At 39.9% G+C, this 21,759-nt stretch overlaps 1 protein-coding gene across 1 annotated transcript; it reads right to left on the bottom strand.

Moving 5' to 3' along the window:
* Positions 1 to 2,409: 2,409 nt before the first annotated feature.
* On the bottom strand, positions 2,410 to 21,759 carry TTC12 (tetratricopeptide repeat domain 12). The gene is made up of 22 exons (XM_010575106.1): positions 21,740 to 21,759; positions 21,513 to 21,682; positions 20,882 to 21,057; positions 20,291 to 20,303; positions 19,672 to 19,749; positions 19,036 to 19,157; positions 18,159 to 18,218; positions 17,106 to 17,177; positions 15,418 to 15,478; positions 14,941 to 15,129; positions 14,291 to 14,360; positions 13,079 to 13,167; positions 11,809 to 11,977; positions 10,120 to 10,212; positions 9,854 to 9,917; positions 8,726 to 8,860; positions 8,078 to 8,179; positions 7,256 to 7,324; positions 6,371 to 6,472; positions 5,392 to 5,491; positions 3,384 to 3,609; positions 2,410 to 2,485 (listed from the first exon to the last, which is right to left on the bottom strand). The coding sequence occupies exons 1-22, from the start codon at positions 21,757 to 21,759 to the stop codon at positions 2,410 to 2,412; spliced, it is 2,256 nt and encodes a 751-aa protein (XP_010573408.1).

Here is a 21,759-nt window from a genome sequence, read left to right as displayed (position 1 = left end):
CCTGGTCTTCTCTTCACACAGCTGATAGTGAGGCCAAGTCTGTATTACTGTGTTACCCAGATTAGAACAGATATGCTATTTTGCATCCTAGGTGCTGTGATTAAAGTTTGCGATCCGCAATTCAGCCCATATCACATCACTGACAGACACAGAAAGCAGCATGATACATCAGCATGGATACCAAACCTGGTACTGTTGAGACTAACCAGCATGAAACTTCACATTTATAACTAAGGGAATAATTCTGCTAGAAACAGTAGTTAGTACACTTATAGTCTCTGCAGACTACTTATCCTTGAGAAGGCATGGGTCTTTTCCACAGACTGTTGTGAGTTATACTACCTGAATACCAGTCAAGACATATTCCTGAACCTGGTGCAACTGTTTTACAACCATAAAGATGCTACAAAAGTGATCCATAAACCCATGGCAACTCCGAGCTAGGCTCTACTGGCAGGTTCTTTGTTTTTCAAATGGGACTATGGCATGTACAAGCTCAATACCCTTTCTGTAACCGCTTGATTGCTCAGTCCACTTCCCATTCCCAAATGGCAATAGTTCCTGCTGGTAACCTGGTGCGCTCATAAAAATTCTGCGATAGTAATTCTTTTTGAGGGGGATGAATCAGTTCTCAAACACCTTTTGCAGAAGGAAGTGAGAAGCAGTTCCCTGACCTGATCATCATTTTCTTCTGGGGCCAACAGCAACTGGTATGTGGAAGGTTCCATTAAGCAAAAATCAGCTTGTCAGGCAAAACCAAGAAAGATCTTTAGCTTTTAAGATGATTTAGATTCTCCTGTAATTTTCTGGTGACACATTACACCTGCTGTTCCCCTCCAACATCCTGCCTCTGTAAACACAAGATTCAATAACTTTTTTTTCCCTTAAGACAATGCTTGGTGTTTGTCAGGCTTACAGTGTAGTGCTTATTTGGACTTGAACCCTACACATGGTATTTGTTACATATTTTTCTAGGCAGGTTGTAACTTCATGGTAGGAGCTTAAAAAAAGATAGTGAGATTATCAATTGTATGCTTTTCACTGTGAGGGGAGAAAAAAATGGGTGCAAGAGCATTTCCTCCTTCTGAAGTGGGAAGATGATTCAGCTGCTATTTTGAAAAGGAGATGATACATAATTTGTCAGCCACTGTTCTGAAGGGACAAGATTACACACAGAATAGACACCCACAGGTGTCAAGGAGGCAAACTGAAGGGACATTTTAAAGTCAAATATAACTGGCCTGTGCTTCTTCATATAAATGTAATATATTCCTTTTGTTTCCTGTGTTCAAAACCAAGGCAAAAAAAAAGTATTGTATTTATGGCCAAAGTCCTTGTCTAGCCTAAGTTCTACAAGCTTTTAGTATAGGTTTGTGTCTAGGTGCATCTGTTTATTTGTGAAGAGACTATTCATTAAATTTGACAGGCTTCTGCCACCAGTACTATAGCTGCTGTTCTATTAGCACCACCACCAGAGTCCCCAGCAGATATGCTTTCCAGAAGCATCTTAAACTGCCTTTTTTTGAAGAACACAGAAGAGGTAAGAGCAATGCATGACTGCCTTTCTTTTAAAATTACACTTGCCCTTAGTAGTAATTCATTTTTGACCTCTCCAGAAAACACAGATGCTAGAAGGATGTGCCATTTGTGTTATTGTTTAAAAAATGAGTAACTGTAGAGGATATTAGAGATGAAGACAAGGGGCCGTGAGAAAATACTTAAGATCAGGAAGGTCAACTACTGTTCTTACTCCACACAAAAGTAATGGACCAAGGGATACCATTTACAAATTTACAAAGATAGTAAGTGTAACACTACTAAAATAAACAGCCCATAATTCATACACAAACCTCATTGTCATAAGTTAGCACTAAGACTAGTGAAATTAAGACCAACATATTTAAGCAAGTAAGTATGAGATTTAAGGTTTAAGCAAAATGTAAGGCGATATCACACATGAGATACTGAATCATAATCTAGCCACCAGAGGACAGCATATTGGGGGGGGGGGGGCGCGCACGCACAGAAAGGATTCTTCAAAGTCACAACCCACAATTTGTTTTTATTTTCTTCTAATATGCTGGGTACTGGACCCAAACCGGAAAGTAGACTAGGTGAGCCATTGGTCAACGATTATTCAGCAAGGAACTTGCCAGTAAGAGACAGCAACATGAATTATTAAAGCAAAGACAAGCTTAACGGAAGCTCTTAGTGTAGTTGTTAGCCTAGATAATAAATTAACTTCTTTCTCCTGATACTTATATTGATATTGTTTCACTGGCTTCTATGGAGGACTTTGAAAAGGGATTGAAAAGTTGATGTGCTTTGAGTTAGTTTTATTAAAGAAAAGAAGAAAATACTCAACAGCAAGCAATATTAACAGCACATTTCGAAGCTCTCTTGAAGACTTCAGATGCTATGAATGTATTTCATAGAGGAGTTCAGGATGGCCAGTCCATTGAGTTTCCGCAGCTGAAAAACATGCCTGAAAAGACAACAGAATGGTTGCTGGGGGAATATAAGATGACTAACAATAAAAGTTTTAAGCTTTCACTGCTCTGCTATACCCCATGCCCAAACTGTCAAGGACGTTTAATGCTACATTTGATAAATTCCTCCTAAAGTAGCATGAGAAAGAGTTTTAGATTACTATTCCCCCCAAAAAGGAAAATGAAAGTTCTAAATAATACTTGACAATTGTTCAAATAGGTGACATTTCACATTAACGAAACTAAGAAAATAAGGTATTTCCCTTTTAAATCTCCAGACTGTTTTGCAAATCTCAGAGCAGATACTTTCCCTATTGCTCATTTGGGATCTCCAGCAGGAGCAAGGTACTTACTTAAACTTTTGGAACCTAAGCATTATCCCTTTCCTTCTGCAGTGGTTCAGGATGTATATTAACAAGTTAAACTCAGTTCTTCTGAAATGCAGTTCAAGATCCAGCTGACGAGTTGCAGCTAGCTAGAGCTTGGCATACTCTTGGCAGGCAGCAGCAGACATTCTTTGCTGACATTTATACTTTTGTTTTGCTCTCATTACTGCTCTGACCTCTACAAACTTCTAGCATCACTCCTCCTCCTTCCATTCTTCCAGTACAGGTAACATCAGAAAGCAATGCAAAATGAGCTCCTTGAAACATGTTAAGACAGACAACTAACAACACAGGAGCTCTAAAGCAGAACTGTGGGGACAGTACCACAAGTGGGAATTCTAGTTGGAGGAAGGGTAATAGATTTTGTGGAGTATTTACATAAACTAATCATTCACCCTGTACCTGCTTGCTCTACAAATAGAACTTATTTACACTAGGCAGTTTTTCAAGAATTATCACCTAATTACAATCAGATGGTGCAGGAGAACAAAAGTCTTTTTTACAATACCTTGATTCAGCGACACAAAGCTTCCCCAGAGCAATTGCTGCATTCTCCTGCACTGAAGTTCTTGTAGCATCACCACCAGCATGTTTCAACAAAATCATCACAACATTGGAATTCAGTAAGGACGTCGCTGCTCCAGGAACTGCAAGGCACTGGCCAAGGCAGAAAGCAGCATTTCCCACAATCATTTCATTCTCTGAGTCCAAGAGCTTCAGCAGCACAGTGAACCCTGGAAGAAAGGGAGATTAATTGTACAGAATGCACACAGATTTGTTCAAGTAGCACCAATATTTTCTCCTGTCTTTACCTAAACTCCTAGGGACTGAGCATTGTTCTGTGTCAGGCATTTTTCTAGAAAACCTGGAACAGCAAAGGAATTTCATAGCAAGGTTCAGGATCCAGGATGCTGTTTCAGCTTCACCTGCCTAGATGTCTTTCTCACAAAACTGAATCTACACTCTAAGAGGTTCTCTAGCATGGAGCTGGTGTTTCTGCATTTGTTTAATATTTCTCTGAATCTGAACATGCCACCTTTGCTGCTTGCAGGATCTTGCACTGGCCTCTCATCCCACCATACTAGCAGGGCAAACACAGAGCAGAGCACTTACAGCACCAAGCTAAATGTGTTAAGACAGAAATGTTGTTGGGGAAAGAATAGCTGAAAAAAGGTACATTAAAAAGTTTTCTATATATCCTTAGCTAACATAAAGCAGCTCAGCCCATCTACTTCTGTAACCTATACTAACGTACAGCAGCAGAGTATTTTGTCTGTGCTCTTGGCACAGAGTTGTATAGCTCTTGCTGGCATCTGTAAGCAGCAGCAACATCTCCGGTCACAGAATCTAGAAACATTTAGATAGACCGCTTTCTAAATAAAATACAGCCATGGCTTTCACATGCATGAAGTTTCCTTGGGGGTTACATAAGTTTGCTTTGGTCTTCTTTCATGGTCCCATCTGCTCTTCAGATCACATCCCACCTGGGCTGCTGCAATATCTTCTGAAAAGGCAGTGCTGCTCCAGATGGCAACAGTGGCTAATGCAGAAGCTGAACTAAGTGGCCCAGCTGGAATGAAATTTAATGTCATGGGACTATAGCTTGATTCCAACAGGCTCCTAGCAACAGAGCAATGTCTGGGTTGGCAAACAGAGATGACAAAAATAAGAAATAGTGACTTCTCACAAGATTAATACCCAGAGTTTTGGTTGAAAGAATGAGAGTGAAATCTTATTGCTAATTTGAGGAAATGAAAGCTTCATCTACAGATGACAGTGAAACTAATACAGGGTGTACAAAAGGAAGATGATGCTCTGAGAGGCTTTTAATGAGTGGAAATCCTTGGGGTTCAAGTTGAACTACATAAGCTGATAGTTTCTTGACAGGTTCAACCACTTAGATAAAACTTAAGTATTCTCTGTTGTAGTTGCATTAGCATTAATTGAACCTGGATTTTAAAGTAATCTAAGTAGTGTTATACCATATGACTAGAGCAAATATACTCAAAAATACCCCAAGACACCTGGTCTGATATTGTCACGTTGTTTCCATATCCATTTCCTTTTAATACCACACCAAATATCCACATGTAAATGGAAGGAAACTATAAACTGCCTCAACCTGTGGAAATCAGACATCTAAATGAAGCTTCTTATTTTAGCCACTAACTTCAGGCAATACAACCCAATTCAGTAACAGTTTACAAGCACTTTTTTTCAAAATATACATACTTCTGGCCCTGAAAAAGCGTATCAGGCTATTTTACTAGAGTAAAGCACAATTTCTCTAACTCAGGCTCATTATCTGATGTGCCTATTGCCTTTCACACACAGAGCTAAGGCTCATTAAGCACTATTTCAGGAGCTAAACTGGCACACTACTCAGAAAACATGGCTAAAGTCTTGCAAGAGTAAACCCCAGTGTTCAGTTCTGTTCTAGAGGAGAAGAAAGTAATTGAATGACACTGAGATGACATCTCAGCATTCAGTCTCTAATTAGTGAGGCTGTCACTTACTTTTGTCTGACTTCACTAGATCTTCTTGAGCTTGTCTATTATTTCTTGTGCAGATGGAAAGGGTCTTTATACCATAATTGGATGTGATCTGTCCTCCAGCCTAGATTTGATTAGAGTACATACAGTAACAAACATACAGTTCATACCCCAAATTACTCAAGTTTACAGAATAGCTCAGGTACCATGGAGATAGATAGGTATTCCTTATGACCTAAGCCCAAATACCAAACTAAGACCTTTGCAGAGTATATATCTCAAGATGAACACAGGCTGAAAATGACAAAAGCATCATCTCTTTCCTGCCAGCAATGAACATACAAAATTCCCCAAATCTCTGGAGGCCAATTCTTTTCAAGCTATTAACTCTTCTGATGCTTGCTAGTTACAAGAGCCAAGCTGAGTGCCACAACCTTTTTCTAGACTAATTTTGTCTGCATCATAGCAAGTCTGTAGAATCCACATCAGGCAGGACGGATACACATTCTGCTAGATACACAGATACACAGCAAAACAGTGCCTACAGATTAACATATGCATTATTTAGGGAAAAATTGCTCCCAAGCTTGATTCAGCACTCACTGATAATCAGTGGAAAGGGCTCCATTGCTTTTCAGCAGTTCGAATTAGATCACACCAATTTTAAGCTTTAATCCTCCAGCTGGGCCTGCAGTAGTGGATTTTTGAATTTGCAGGTCTCTGCAAGCAGAGCTGTGCACAGACATCTGGCTCATATGGAAACTGAAAAATCTGGGCTACGGACCAGAATCCAGAAGGCAGTCTAGTCTCCAAACTGGCTACCTAGCCTAAAATTGAACTTGAGAGCACTGTTACAATGGACAACACAGATGCAGACACATGCAGCCAGAGTGACTACACAGGCCTTTCTCCTAGGGAAAGGATGCTAAACACAGGGACAACTATGGTTTTCTTAAGGAACAATACAAGCAGAAATAAAGTGAATTTTGTTAAATTAATTTACTTTCAAGACTTTGATAATTTTCTTCACCACCCCTCCTTTCACTACTTCTTCTACTGCCGAGGAGGATGCTGGCAGGATGCGACTTAGCACTCCAATGGCTCTCTTAATTAGAAAACAGTGTGAGAGAAGAAAAAATGAAGAAGTTTATTTGTCTGAACAGCTTTAAGGAGTTTTCAAATTATTTTGTTTTTGCAGAATAAAACCAAAGTAATTGAAGTGATAAAAGGACAAATTTACAGAAATATAACAAAGAACATCTTTAGGACATTGCTTTTTTATTGCTTACTAGAAACTGAACTCAGCACAGCTTCTAAAGACTCAGTGTAGAGAGAGATGAGACCAAACTGAGATCAGGACAACTCACTGTATGTTTATTTATGGAAACAAAGCCCCAGTAGAAACCAGCCTAGCTTTGCTGGTATTGAGTCAAGTAAAACAGATGAGAACAATTCATGTGAGTTCAGAGAGGTGAACAGACTCCAAGTCCACATCTGCTCCTACCCATTAATAGAAGTACAATCTCCTAGGTATGATTCACATACAAGAATTGTAAAAAGAAACAGCTGCTAAACACCCAAATTGTTCTTGCTGCTTCTTTTTTTTTTTTTTTTAGAGTTTTATATTGAAAAACATCCCAAGGATGAAATGATTTGTAAGAGCTTCTATTAAATAGATTTCAAGAGACCATTGAGAACCTCTTGCATCAAACAGTATAAAAACCTGAATAATATAAGTGGCATATTGTTTCTTTACTACTAATAATTATGAATGTTTTAGGCTTCAAAGCCTAATGTACAGACTTGCACAGGGCAGCAGTTTGCACTGAAGTGTTCAGGTCAGATCACCTAATACAGTCTTTTGTTAGTCCATAGATATCCCACTTACTGTCACAATCCTTCCATCCTTATCCCTGAGGAGAGACATGCACCTGCCACTTATGTCCACAGCAAAGTACTGAAACAACAATGTGAAAAACTCAGGTCCAGGTGATTGCTGGGAAGCGTTAGAGCAGAAATGGGTTAATAGACAAAGTACTCTACAACAAAGAATCCAATAGAGATCAGGGCTTATGTGGCAGTAAGTTACTAACACCTCAGCACCCAGATGTAACTTAAGAAATTCTTCCTTCTTGATGGAATCCTTAGTTTTAAATAATTTGGAATGTGCCAAGCATCTAAGAATATCCCATGATTGGAGACTGATGCCAAACAAAACATTTATGCCACTATGGAAAGGTACTATATCTGCTTTACACTCTATTTTTCTCATAAAACTGTGTGTATGGCAGCATGGGAGGGAGAGAGGAGGAGAAAATGTACATTTTTTCACTTTTTAGCTACTTAAATTGTCAACCACCCTTAATGATAACCTTAAACACCAATAAAAATTAAAAATTAACTGAACACCAGCAAAATTCAACGTTGGCAGCCTTTAAGTGCTTCAGCATGCTTGATGTGAAAGAGGGCTCTAAATCCATCTAATGCAGTCAAGCTCTTTTTCCCTGTACAGACTGCAAGGTCACAATATTCCACAGTCATTCTCTCACCTACTCTACTTAAGTGTTCTGGTATGACTTCAGTGACTTGCATCAGGCCCATTTACAGTGACAAGGGAGGAGGATCCTCTAACTGCTCAAGAAATTCTGAATCTCTAAGGAAGTGATTATTAGAAGAACACTGCCAAAGGACATTCATAGATCTTGTATACCTGTATGATCACATTTGATTCAAGCAGTAAATTCATCATTAGGCCCAGCACTGCAAACAAACACTCCTGGTATTTGGGTGTGCTGACATCAAAACATTCATCCTGTGTACAAAGGAGAGAAGAGTGCACTCAATTCAGAGGTTCAGAATATACACTTCCTCAGTCTTCTGTGTGCTTACTTACATGGTGCATCAGTGTCCCCCTGGTGCACCATGAACTCAGAAGGAAGAGAGTCCTGTGAGCATCAGAGCTAACATCATCTTTTTGATACAGATTCGTTCTTGTATTTGTTTCACTTTGGTATCTAAAGCTGTACACTCGAAACTTCAGATGTTTAGGCAGTTAACAAGATCCTTTCCCACCCTCTGAATTCTTTAGTTTCTGAGAACCAAGTTCATATCACATCCTTGCCCTGAAAGGGGCCACTTGCAATAAGGGACCACTCACACTCCTCCACCCATCTATTGATCCACAACTTACGTGAACAATGGACTGCTTTGAGACCTTTATCCAACTACCAGATTTTAAAGATCCCTGTCAAGGTTTCAGAGCTATTAGGGGAGGCAGACAAACATGATCATTCAAGTGACATTTCCACAGAAGATAGGGCTGAAATCACTATTGCAGGGAGCCATCAAGTTTCTTTACCACAAGCTTTAAGCATGCTTGCCAGCACTCTTTGCACTCAGCCATCTGCATTCGGATGACTACATCTGCACACAGATTCCCCATGATGCCAATGCAATGGGCAAGGGCTGCCTGGTTCACCAGCTTGGCAGAGGTCTAAAAACAGAAGAGTGGAATAACAAATTAAGAACAAATGATAAGGAAACAACAAATACGTGTTCCTATCCCTCTGGCAACTGAAAATGGGATTCTAGAATCTCTCTCACCTTGTTAAATCCCAACTGTCCAAAGTTCGGGAATCACCCTCATTTTCACAATGAATCTCCCAATGACGTTTTAAGAGTCTTGGGAAAAAGTGACTGGATTCTGTGGTCCCTAACCTCAGACTGTGAATATTTCCTATTATCGCTTACTTAACTCATGGAACAGAACAGCCTCTGCTGCAGCTGTAAGTCCAGTGAGGTACATTCAAAAGGAGAGAGCAACAAGCAGTATAAAAGAGCTATAATTATTGCATTGTCTGGGTGCTTGTTTAGAAAAGTGGAAATATTTTACTTTGCAGCTGTATCTGCTGTTCTGCAACAGAACCAATCTTCCCTATCAACATCCCTCTTCCTGAGGACAGGTTTCTGTACCAATAGTATTGTAAATTTGTAGTTTAAATAAACGATAACCAGGAAAGGGATCTGAACCACCAAACATCTTTTCCTTGTGATCTAATGTCACCTCTTTACCCCAATCTCTCAGATCAGAAAGAAACAGAAAAAGTCACTATCCGAGATACAACCAGTTGGTGACAGTGGATTAAAGTCACATTAAGAGGAGCATAACACAAAGCTGAGAGTGAAATCATGGCCTGACAAGGTTACCAGTGGGAATCTGCAACCAAGTCCAGAGTTTTCACTGAATATAAAACTAATAACGTGTAGAAACCAAGCACTAAGTACTGGAGACTAAGAACATTTTCCTGAGGGAAGCGTATGACAACAGCGGATTTCTTACGCTTACAGAACTAGAGGCATGATAACTACTGTAGTTCTGTTACAGAGGGGTTCTGTCTAGGAGCAACTGGCTGTAAAACTAGAAAGAGCGGTCATAACATGTTACACAAAAGTAAACCAGAAATATAGAAACCGAGATCTTTCATACCAGCAACTGGGTGAATAAAGGTAAAACACCTGTGGAAAGCATGGCACGACACTGGGTTTTGAACCTGTTGGGGGATAAAAAAAGCCATATTTGGACACTTCAAGCTTTAGACAAAAATGACAGATAAAGGCAACACAGTAGTAACATAAGGTAAACATCAGTCAGCAACGTACCCTCACAGCAAAGGCCAACAGCCTCTGTCACTAGCTCATTTAGTACATTTCAAAGTACAACTTTATAAAAATGGATGAAGAAATGTAAGTTACCTTTCCTCTTTAGTTAAATCAGATAGTATGTTCATGGCACTGCTAGCCCTGGCATCAGTGCTTTTGACAAACGTCATCAAAATCTGCAGCCATCTGTTATAAAAAAAAACCAAAAAAAATTACGTATGTCAGCTTTGGTTTAATTATTAAAGATCAAAATTGTACTTTAAGTACACCTACATGATTCACGACCTTAAGCTCCTTTGTGTTCAGCAGGGTTTTGACCAAGCTGGATATACTAGGCCTTCCAAACATATTCAGTCACCTAACTGCCATTAGAACAATATTTTGTCACTAGATTCTGTCGTGGTCTTGTCCCTCTTTGCACAAGTACAGTGATTTTAACACATGTACTGATTTCTGTCAGCATTAGAACATTTCAACAGCATGTAAGCTTCACAGACATTTGAAGCTAAGCTGCTTTGCTGCTGGTGAACATCTTAGGGACAGACAAGTAGAATACAACAGTTGGGACCAAGAACACCATCAGCACAGCCCAGTACTGAACAGCTTCAACAGATTGTAAAGGCCTGCAGGGAATGTCAGTGATGATGCTTGCATGGCTTAAAAGGACATGCTGAGCAAACCCAACAGTCTTTGGAGGGGCTTAACAAAAAGCTTTGTAGTAGCAAAGAAAAATTGATCTCCTGCCTCAATAAAAAGAGCATCATACCATTCACCTTTTGAAATAGTGTGTGCTCATGGCTGTGGGATTTGAACTGCATGCAGTTCACAGGCCTTCACACTGTGAACCCATAAGCTCTGCCGAACAATAAGTATATCTGCAGACGTGTGCTGGGGTTTCCACATGCTCCTTTACTGAGCTGAAATTCTCTGCCACTCTTCAACTCTGCAGCACAGTAACAGAACCTATAGTCTCATCTCTTTTTGATGATGAGCCCAACTGCCAAGAAGCTCAATATCTGCAAGTTTACCTTCTGAACATCCTATTTTCAAGAAATCAGGCCCAGGATGTCTTTCAGAAGTTGACAGAAGATTTTTCAGGTTCCTGATATTTCAAGCCACAGTAATATTACCTGCCTTTTTAAAGCATTCTCTCAGATGTGGCTCATTTCTTTAACCTTTCCTCCAAGGAAAAATGTCTCTGGATTAATGTTGTATATAATATAGTGTGTACAACTGTTGGAGAATCTTTTCTGTTCATGCATTACTTCAAACCATGTAGTACAAAACAGTATACTAAAATTTCTCCTCTGCTTAACTTTAGAAGGAAATAGCAGGATAATAGGATAAAGGTAATAGACTGTTGTTTCTTTCTCCACTCAGTGAGTCATGGCAACACTGAATAATCATAAATACCAATTATCAAATGAGGAGAGAGTCACAGCTTGAAACCATGAGCTATTAAGAGACAACAGTGTAAGCTCCTGATTGAGCGCTAAACAAACACACACTTACTGGTTTAAAAAAGTTAACTATGCCTCAAAATTACAAGAACATCCTGAGGAATAAGCACTTTCTACTTAGTTTCACAGACATCTTCAGATACAAAGTTTTCCCCCCACACCTAACTTTTACTTTTGCTTAGCTAGGCCTATCCCTCAAGGACAGAAGTCTTAATGTCATTATGTTCCTTTCAGAAAGCCTGTCACCTAGTGGAATGAGTTCTGAACATCTGTGAACCCAGGCATTAAGGAAATTTTTCTGAAGTACAGTAGTGTTTATTACTTGGTTAGGTCCTGGTGCCTGACCAGCAGTCTCCTCCCATTCTCATTCTCTGAGTAAAGAGAAATTAGTGCCAACGTCTCCTTTTGGATCTCCGATACCTCAGAAGAAAGCAGTTTTGGCAGCTGTGCATTCACATCAGGTTGAGTCAATAGAAGATGCTGATTTTCTTCTGAAAAAAGATCAGATCTCAGACCTATGTCACACACAATGACATCCCCATTACTCTTATAATATTGTTTTTTTTCCCTAGGTGCTGATTTAACAGATGTAATGTCTTTATTTCATCCACTAACGTGCTCACTCACTTTTATGTCTTCACCTTGCATAACACTCCTGCAGAGCAATGGTAAGGCAGAACAGCCACTAATCTTCTCTCGGCTCCATTACTTCAACACATACACTGGTGTTTGAATTTCTACTGTCACTAGCAATATGCTAGCTTCTCAGGCACCAAGCACTTCTTCAAAGACACACCAGAATTGTGAGCACAAAGTGCTCCTCACTTCATCAGCTGCCTGCGAACTGCTAGAGTCTAGGCTGTTCAGGCACAATAGTACACAAACTATTGCAAGCACAAACATGCAAGCTACACAAGCCTGCATATTACTTCATACATTTACTGCTAACTGCCTATAGGCAGAATATAAAACGGGTTTTCTCCTTACCTTGCAGCATGAATATTCTCTTGGGCATCAGCTGGATCCCGTGATATACTAGTCAACACAGACGCCAACACCAAGCATTCTGTATTTTCCTTGTGTGGCCCTCTGCACCACTTTACTGCCCACCACCACCCCAGCCCATTTCTCATCTACATGCATACTCCCTAGAAACAGAGGCAAGGGCTACCTGCCCAATGACTACTTATTGTGAATGCCAAAGGAATTCAGCCTTCTCTAACGGCAGTTCTATAAAACTCTGCTTTTTGCTGGTATAACCGCTTAAAAAAGACAAAATTATACAGGTGATATTATCTTAAGAGCAGCAATAATCACAGGGAATTTACCTTCCACCCCTTCAGTACATTTAAAACGCTCACACAAATAGACTGGAAATTTCATCTCATGATGCACAGAACCACCAGAATTGTGGCTGCTGCTAGCAGTATACATCCAACACTTGCATTTGACCTGTAAGACTTAATTTACAATAGAGTCTAGACCCAGGTGCTCTGGGAAAGCGATGTTCATACTAAATGACAATTTTAGACACAGTAACTGCCATATTAACAGTACATTAACAATGATTAATGTTGATTACATAGTTTTACCATTCCCAGTGCAGACAGCTTGCCAAAGGAAGAGAAGAGAAACAGACAGATCCACTTCAGCAGCATTTTTTCTCTCTGCACAGAAGCCCCTAAATTAGAAATGTTAGCTTGTAAAAAGAGCAAAGTACAGATCAAACAATTAGCTCTTTGGCTAGGGAAATTAGCAAAGCCCCACAGATGTGACGATCTGCCACATGAACACTTAAGCTCATAAGCTCTAAACCCAGCTCATTGGTTAAACATTTTTAGGACTATCAGACTTGTTTTCCAGAGGACTTCCCCTGAGACCAGATTTATGATCCACTAGCTCTACTTTACCTTCAACACACACAGACCCTACACAAGCGTTATGCAGCACAACATAGGTGATAAATTCAGATCTGCACTGAGATAGTTGTGAAGAGCCAGGGCACAAAAACTATGCAAATTCAGAAGTGCTTCATCTCTTTAAGTTGCTTTACAGCCAGCACCCAAAATACTGATGAACCCTAAAGAAGTCTCTGTACTGCAGTCCCACTGACAACCTTAAAGAATAGCTCTCCTGCCCTGTTCAACCAGATCGTGCTGTTCTGAACCAACTTAGTTGTGCAAAATTTTCAAATTGCATCTTTTGCACATCTGTCTTGTTTCCATTATCTATCTGAACCTGACTCAAATATACATTCAGGCAAGAGATCCCTCTAAAGACAAAGTTTATAAAGCAATACAGATAAATATTAGTCAGATTTGTTTCTTGATTACCGAAACACAATGCAATGGCAGCCAAGAAAACACAGCGGCAGAAGATACAGGTCCCCAGAGATGATCCTCTTCCTTGATGACAGGATTACAGAGTTTCATAGGCTACATTACAGAGCTATATGGCCAAATATTTACTGATAGCAATTAATGGTAGCAGGGAGTTTAGCCAGGTATACTTAAAGCAACTAAGTGCTTTCAGATTTTCTTTTTTTTTTTACAAACCTGCTCTCACTATGAGAGATAGGATAACTGTACAGAAAGAGGAGACAGAAGCAGAAATCCATTAATTCTGTTCACTGCATCCAAGAGAGCACTGTTTGTGTAAGAGTCAGATATGTCAGTCCATTCAGACATTACATTATCATTTGATCATTTCATCTGCATTTCAAGAGGTGATTGTGTTTCTTGAAAACAATATTTTCATTTCCTCATGCTGTAACACCCTACTGTTTTCCTTTGGAGAGCTCTTACCGTCTTACAATCTCGTTGTCTTTGAGGATACTGAATCCATTGTTTGTTCTAAATAAAGTTTGCTCAGTGCCTGAAAAATTCAGAGATAAACAAATCAGCTCTATGATCCATCTGGCTGATGTGTCATTGTGAAGGCAGACTCCTGCTCTTCTATAACACAGTGTTAAAAGAAAAGGTCACTGGATCAACAGCTTTGGGGAAAGAACATCATTAAAAGCAGGGGAAAAACTGCAAGAATGCTACTTGAAGTAGAAGCAGCTTTGAAGCTGAAGACGGCTCTAATTCATGCCTGGTGCTGTAAAGAACAACTGACTTCAAGTTAAAGGCTTTTTAGGAAGACTGAAACATGAGACTGGCTTTGCAAATCAGTATGCTTTAACAAAGAATCACAAATATTTCTAAACAAACAAAACAGCTCTTAAGAGACTCAGTTCCATAAGAAGTCTTAACAGCTCAGCTACAACATTGGTCTAGTTCTGAAAAATATATGTAAATATGTACTGGCCATAAATTTTGAAATATCAAACACTACTGATTTTGGATTTTAAATATAGGAATAGTTTTTCTTTTCCTTTAAAAACTACTCCACTTGTATTCATCTACTTGGATTACAAGTCCCACGATCAACAACCTTTGCATCAAATACTTACAATCTTTCATAGCTCCTGTCAAAAGTCTGATCCCTCCTGTATAGTAGAGGATATTCTGGTCAGGCCTATCAAGTTTCTGCAGCATTTCTTTTATGGACAGAGCAGCAAGCTTTCCAGACTGAACTTCCTTCATTGCTCTTTCTTCATCTTTCATTCTTTTTTCCTCCAAGTTTACCTCGTTCATACAATCTTGGAAATCAAAAGAAAACAAAGCATGGCAGTTAAATGTTTTGATATTGTCAAGTTTCAAGCAGAAAATGAAGTTGACTCCATGACACAGAGAGCACTACCTTCTACATACAGATGTACAGAATGACCTGCGGCTCTGGTGAGTGAAACAGAGCTTAAAGAAGAAACAATCACAAGCAAAAGCTGCATGAAGAGACTCCATCAAAAGTTCTGAAGAGCAGAACAGTGGTTTCGATTAAGTTCCATCTTGAAACAAGGGATGGCAGTGTAAAAATTTCTGCTTCTTACCTTTAAATAGGGTTTCCTGCTGGGGATCAATTTGTAAGATCTTCTCATAACACTGCCTGGACTTAACAGAGAAAAGAAATGGGCTCTCAATTTAAGATAAAAATGGGAAGATGATAAAAATTATATCCTAGTAAGAGTCATCCTGTTTAAGCTCAAAAGTTCTTGGGCCACAGTACTTAACAAGTGTGAAAAATAAAATTTATGGAGATATGCAAGTCAAAACTTTCATAATTAAAAGTGTAATTTGAATACTATTCTCAGTCCCTACATCTACCTGCTATTTCAAATTAAAAGGAAAATTTCAATTTCAAACCTGGGAACATACTAGTAGGAACAAAACCAGCAAAGTTCCAGTGAGAAAAGAGAAAATTCGGCATTGTGTTAAAACTGCAGGAACTGTAACTATCGGCAGAGATCAGACATGTGCATCTTATATCTTTATCTTCTATTTGTGCATCTTGTGTATCTTGAGCATATGCTTGGAATTAAACTGATCACCAAGCTTTCAACAGAGAAGAACCTTCTTCACAGATCAAGCTGCCAAGAACCCCTCAAGGTGGATTTCCTGTAGACTTGTATTGTCCATGCTCTATAGTTATTTCTAGAGAAATCGTTTCTGACAGGATCAGAAATACTTTTGAGCTTGCCTGCTCTCCTCTTCAGGCTCTTTATTATTTTTGAAGGTGAAAGGTCAGGGTTGTACCAAAATATCTGGCAGTTTATTTCAAGCTTAAGTACTGAATTAAGCTCCATTATTTTAACAGTAATTATGATTCTATTAGGTTTTCACACATGGAATGCAGAACTAAATCTTTTGTTTGACATTCATTTCTCTAGGATCTTGGAAAAAAATAAGGTACCACTCTCACTAGCATATTTCATCATAACAATTCACTTAACTTCAAATACATAGAGATTTTTTTCTTATCCACAGGTGACCTGCAATCATTTCTTAGTTATATGCACCAACAGTTTAATAACACCTGCTGCACAGAACAATCTAGGATAAAAAAAGTGAAATACATTTTACTCAATTGTCTCTTTAATGGAAATGTAGTCACTGCTAGTAGACTGCAATCACAAGAGTCTGCAGTACCTTACAAGGACATTCCTTCACTCTGATCTTTACCCGAGCTGAAATATGGCACTTCCAGCACTACCACTTCCTTGAGCACACATTGCTAATATCAGTCTTGAAGCACTTCAATAGAAGTGCCAAACATGGGATTCTCTGAGCATATATATACAGTCCTTGCAGACTCCCCAAATGCTCACCCAGTCTAGACTCAAGCCTCACAGCACTGGAGTAAAGCTTGCTGTCTTGGTGTCTGACAGGCAAGTGGTAACAAATTCCCACCAGATAAATTGTGTATGCTGAATAGAAAATTCCCTCATTCTTTTGAGGTTGATTAGGGTACAAATTGACACAGCTACACAGAAGAGTCCTCCTACCTTTTGTGCATACCAAAGTAAAGGATATGGGCTATTTTACTAAGATGTGGAAATAAGACTTGATTTTAGAATTATTAGTCTTTGCAAAGCACAGAAAACTTAACTCAAGTCTAAAGGCTGAACATACTTCCATTTGTCCGACTCTTAAGATCACAAATTTCTCACTCTCACCCACAACATCGCATCAAAAGCAGAACAAAACATAGTCCCATGGCCACAAGATTTAGGCAACTTACCTCACTGTAGTGCCTAAGTGCCAGGTGAGCTTTCCCCATTAGAAAATAGGCTTTAATACATTTTTCACTGCACTGTGTTAAAAAAGGAATTATTAATTATGTGTTTAGAAATTTTAACCTTTTAATATTTTTTCCAGCTTTCTGATTAATGGTTATAGCTGCCCCAAATAACTGTAGGCACAGAAGAGGGTATTCATACCATCTACTAGAGGCATCTAAAGTTTATATGCTGAATTATTACCTCCACGTACCGACTTTCCTTCCCTATGCAAGGAAAATAGGCTTTGGTCTAGTTAAAGGTGGAAAGCAGCTGGTGCTAATATCCCTTCCAGAAAACTGCACTTCAGGCAACACAAGCAGACTCTCATGCACTTAGGTAACATTAAGGCCTGCATCAACAAGTCTATAATAGCAGCATTTCTATAACAACAGAATTTCCATGTGTCTCTTAATTAGTTCTGCCAGGAATGAAATAAGTACTAATTTTCATTAGCTGTGCACAAAAAAAAATTGAGGAAACATCTAGCTCAACACTAACAGATTAGGTGGTCTTGTCCAGTTCAATTATGTGTCAAAAATATTGACTTCTTGAAATGATTCTGCCAATATTATTAATAATCTGTTAATAGTGTGCTAGTCATGGGCATCACTGATGTAACACAACTGAATTTGGATTCAGCTCTTTGGCATTTTATATAATCTTTACCTTTCCCACCAGATCTGATCTTTGTGAGCTTGAAGAGTCCCTTTTCCCTTTCTAGAAGGATGGGCAAGATATTGCATGCCAATGTGTGCAGTTAATAGCTTATTATCACTTATAACAAACTTTTTAATCAAAAGCTCTCAAGAGTTAGAAAAGCTTCTGCACGCAGGCAGCACTGAAATTATTAACCACTTTATACTATTCAAAGTCACTCAGGATGCAGGAATCTGTGCAACACCACCACATTCTTTCATTTCCATTACCAAGTTGTCTCCATAGCATCAGTTATACACAAACCCGCCTTTCAGGAGCACTTGACCTGGTCAAAAAAGACAGAATCCTGAAGTTACCTTTAATGCCCATTCACAGTCAGTAATAGCTTTTTCACACTCATGCATCTTCAGGTAGGCCTGAAATAAAACCAGGAGAGTCCAGGCAGAAGAATTAGAATACTTCAAACAACTTCCACTAACTATTGTGGAAACATTAGCTAATTAAAAAAACCAAACAAACAACTGTTGATTTGCCTAGCCATTGATTTTGCAAGATAATTACCAGCTGTTTCTTAACTTGTCTTCCATCTCCCTGGAGTTTGTAATTTAGAATAAATTTAATAAAACAAAATTCAATACACACATATGGATTATACAAGGCAAGTAGAAAATACAAAGCAAATGTTAACATTCTACAGTTTTATAAGAGTGATCCCTAAAAAAAAAAATTATTTTTAAAAATCCATGCATTTAAATAAAACTATGAACTACAATAATATTTTTTCCCACTTATTCTGGAGGAGCAGGGGTTCACCTGTGCCACATCCAAGAGGGAAGAGACATGAACACTCCCTCAAGAAGGACTAGCCACAGCAGAACTAAGCTTCCAAGGGATTCGGACACATTGATCAAGAGGGAAGAATTTACACATCTAATGATCTTCTTTGTGCAACTCTTCCATTAAGTTTGTAAAAAGATTAAAACCTTCAGTCTGCACTGTCTTGCTGTTAACTTCTAGCCACAGTAAAAATTTACTGTTGATAACATGGCAGCAAAGCAGAACTCATTCATTCTGGGTAGTGGAGGATGGCCAGGAAAAATTGTTTGCTCCTTTTTAAGCCTCTCTGTAATGCAACATCAAATTTACTTAGACAATAGAACAATCTTTTTGGGTTCTTTCCTGGCAAAGCAACACTAAAAGCAGCATAGTGGTAGCTCACTTCCATGTGCTGACCTGTGCTCTGTTTGTGTAAAGTTCCTGCTTATCTTTCAGTTTTTCCAGACCTTCAGTGTATCTCTGAATGGCAACAACATAGTCTCCTTTCCTGAAGGCATCATTTCCCTTCTCCTTCAGAGCTGCAAAACAACAGACATGCATTCAAAATAACATTTGGTTTTCATTTCCCTAAATGGTGACCGAGGAAACAGAGGCCATATTCTCCTGTTGGAATAATCATCAAAATTCCAGTCCAGCTCCACTGCAGCTGTCTTAATTAGCCATTATTTGCAAGGTACTTCTGAGCTATTCAGTGCACACAATCCCCAATCCTCTTTCAGAGGGAAAACTGAGCATTTGTCTTTGTCCAGCCCAGCTCTGAAATACTCAAACTCACTCTCTCCATCCCAAACCCTTATCATAAAGAGGATAGTATGGAGAAGAACAGGTTTCAACAACTCTGTGAAGTATATAACCCTGTCACATCCAGCTAATCAATGCTGTGGACAAGACCGTTGGTCTCAGACTACCAAAGCACTGTCTCAGTGTGCATAAGAATGGCAGTAACAGAGTAGCTTGATAGCCTCTTAAATCAGCCCAGTTCCTGCAAAGCAGTTTTTGAAGGCATTAGCTAGAAAAGCCTTTAGCAATTACCATTTGCCAAGTGTTCATTTCTCTTCCTTTGTTTAGCTCGTTCTTTTGCATCCTTTTCCAAAATTGCCAGAAAGCCATCTTTGAGCCAGGAGAGTTGGTTGTATTTTAGTTTAAAACAAAACAAACAAAGAGCAAGCTTCATTAAAATCAATCTACAGAAAAGAAAAAAGTAATTTCTAAGGTATTTCTGAGTAATTTCTCTACAAAGAAAATATTAAGTGGACATTTTAACAATTAAACTGGAACATGAATGACAAGCTATTACACATAAAGACCATACTACCACTCAGGATTTGCATATTTGCCTTGAAGTATCTCATCTCTAGAGATAAACTTGTTTCTTTTAAACTGAGAATACTAACATTTTAGATGAGAGGTCAGGATATGATAACAAACTACACCAACAAGCCTCCTACCTATGAACAAGTACAGCCATACTGGTAAGATCCTTGAGTGTGTTCCTACATCTGACTGAATTTTGGTTAAAGTCACTAGAAGAGTTAGCTTTGACTTTGGCAGGAGTGGAGTTAGGCCTTGCATGAAGTAACAGCAATCCTTACTCCATCTCTGCTAAAACAGATTGAAGAGATGCTAAGTACTAGAGGGAGCACTGTCCTACCTGCGTTCACTGCCTTTGCATTTGCCGCATCCTAAAAAAAGAGAAACAGAGCACAGGCATGTACACATACATTTTAGTAAAACCCATAGCAGCAAAGGAACACTTGGTTAAGTTGTTCAAAGCTACAGGGTGTCTGAAATATCCAGACTGATGCATACAGGGAATATCAAGTTGACGCTCAAACAAAGGATAGTAAGGAGTTAATAATTTCTGACATTAGTGGAAAGCTTCCTTTTGTATCTTTAGTGAGGCAAGTCACTGAAATCCAAATCCTACTGCAGAAATCAAAGCCTAATGAAATTAATGAGGGGACTCCCATCTTCAGCTAGCTTTGCTCAAGTTCCTGAAGCGCAGGTAAAAGCTACAAGTTATGGCACCTCAGTGCTTGCATCCAACTTGGGCAAATCCAACAGAAGCATTCTGTGTTATTAGCAGTCTTCATGACATCAAGCACCTCCCAGTCAGACAACTAGTGAAAAAAACAAAGTCACATTCAGAACATACTTGTAAGTATTGTTCAGAAATTTTTCTCCTGGGCAAGGAATGTGAATTAGTGTTATTTAAAAGACCTAAACTGCATACAGCTTTAACTTCAAAGGGGAAAAAAGCCCTTACAGAAGCTCGTGTGTTGATGACTGTTCTGTTCACCGTAGTCTTGCTTTCTTCCTCCCTGCTAGTTTCTTGATCATGGAGCCTCTTCTCTGCTTCTGCAATGGTTCTTTCCTTGACAGCTGGGTCTGCGGAGTTCAAGCCTTGCACTAAGTTGGCTAAAATGGGGATGAAAAAAAAAGTGATACACACACGAATCTCAGTGATCCTGGTGGGACCAGGAGCTCAGTTGTGCACTGGTGACCAGGATGGCCTCCGTAAAGGGAAACATTTACAAACACAACTTCATCTCACTTCCAAGAGCTACCTACAGCTTCTGCGTTATAAAGCGTCCGAGGTTTAGGAAGCTCCTCCTGGCACCCGCAAAGCCCCACGACACCAGAGCTCGTAAGGAGACTTCACATAAAACGAACTCGGAACGGGGCGAGAGTTCTCTTTTCCATTCCTTTCCTGCCTCCCTTTTACCCACCCCTTCTTCTTTCGGCCCCTAGCACCCTTACCTGAGAGAAAGGGACGGGCATGCCCGCCTGCCCCCGGCCCCCGCCACCTCCCCGCGGGCGGTGCCGCCCCACCCCCGGCCTGGGGCGGCCAGCTCCGCCCCGGCCCCGCTTACCGACGTCATCCACGCGGCGGAGGAACCGCTGGAAATCCTCCTCCTCCTCCTCCTGGTCCGCCTCGACCAGCATGGCCGGAGCGGGAAGGCCGGCCGGAGCGAGGGGCCGAGCCAGAAGACGCGCAGCAACGCCGCCGTTACCGTGGGGACGACGCCCGCCAGCCACGCTCCTGACGCAGCGTCAGCGGGTGGGGCGTTTTGGGGCGTGGCTATGCAAACGAAGGGGCGGTGCCTCGCCGACCGCCAT

Source organism: Haliaeetus leucocephalus, unplaced genomic scaffold, assembly GCF_000737465.1.
Source record: "Haliaeetus leucocephalus isolate CR32 unplaced genomic scaffold, Haliaeetus_leucocephalus-4.0 Scaffold450, whole genome shotgun sequence".
Classification (NCBI taxonomy): domain Eukaryota; kingdom Metazoa; phylum Chordata; class Aves; order Accipitriformes; family Accipitridae; genus Haliaeetus; species Haliaeetus leucocephalus.
This window is presented reverse-complemented; position numbering and strand designations above follow the sequence as displayed.

Coding starts and splice junctions, on each gene's coding strand:
- TTC12 (XM_010575106.1), bottom strand. CDS start 21,759: ATGGCGGTCGGCGAGGCACC. Junction 21,058..21,512: donor CCGCCGCGTGGATGACGTCG/GTAAGCGGGGCC, acceptor TCCCCATTTTAG/CCAACTTAGTGCAAGGCTTG. Junction 7,325..8,077: donor AATCAAATGTGATCATACAG/GTATACAAGATC, acceptor TTGTTGTTTCAG/TACTTTGCTGTGGACATAAG.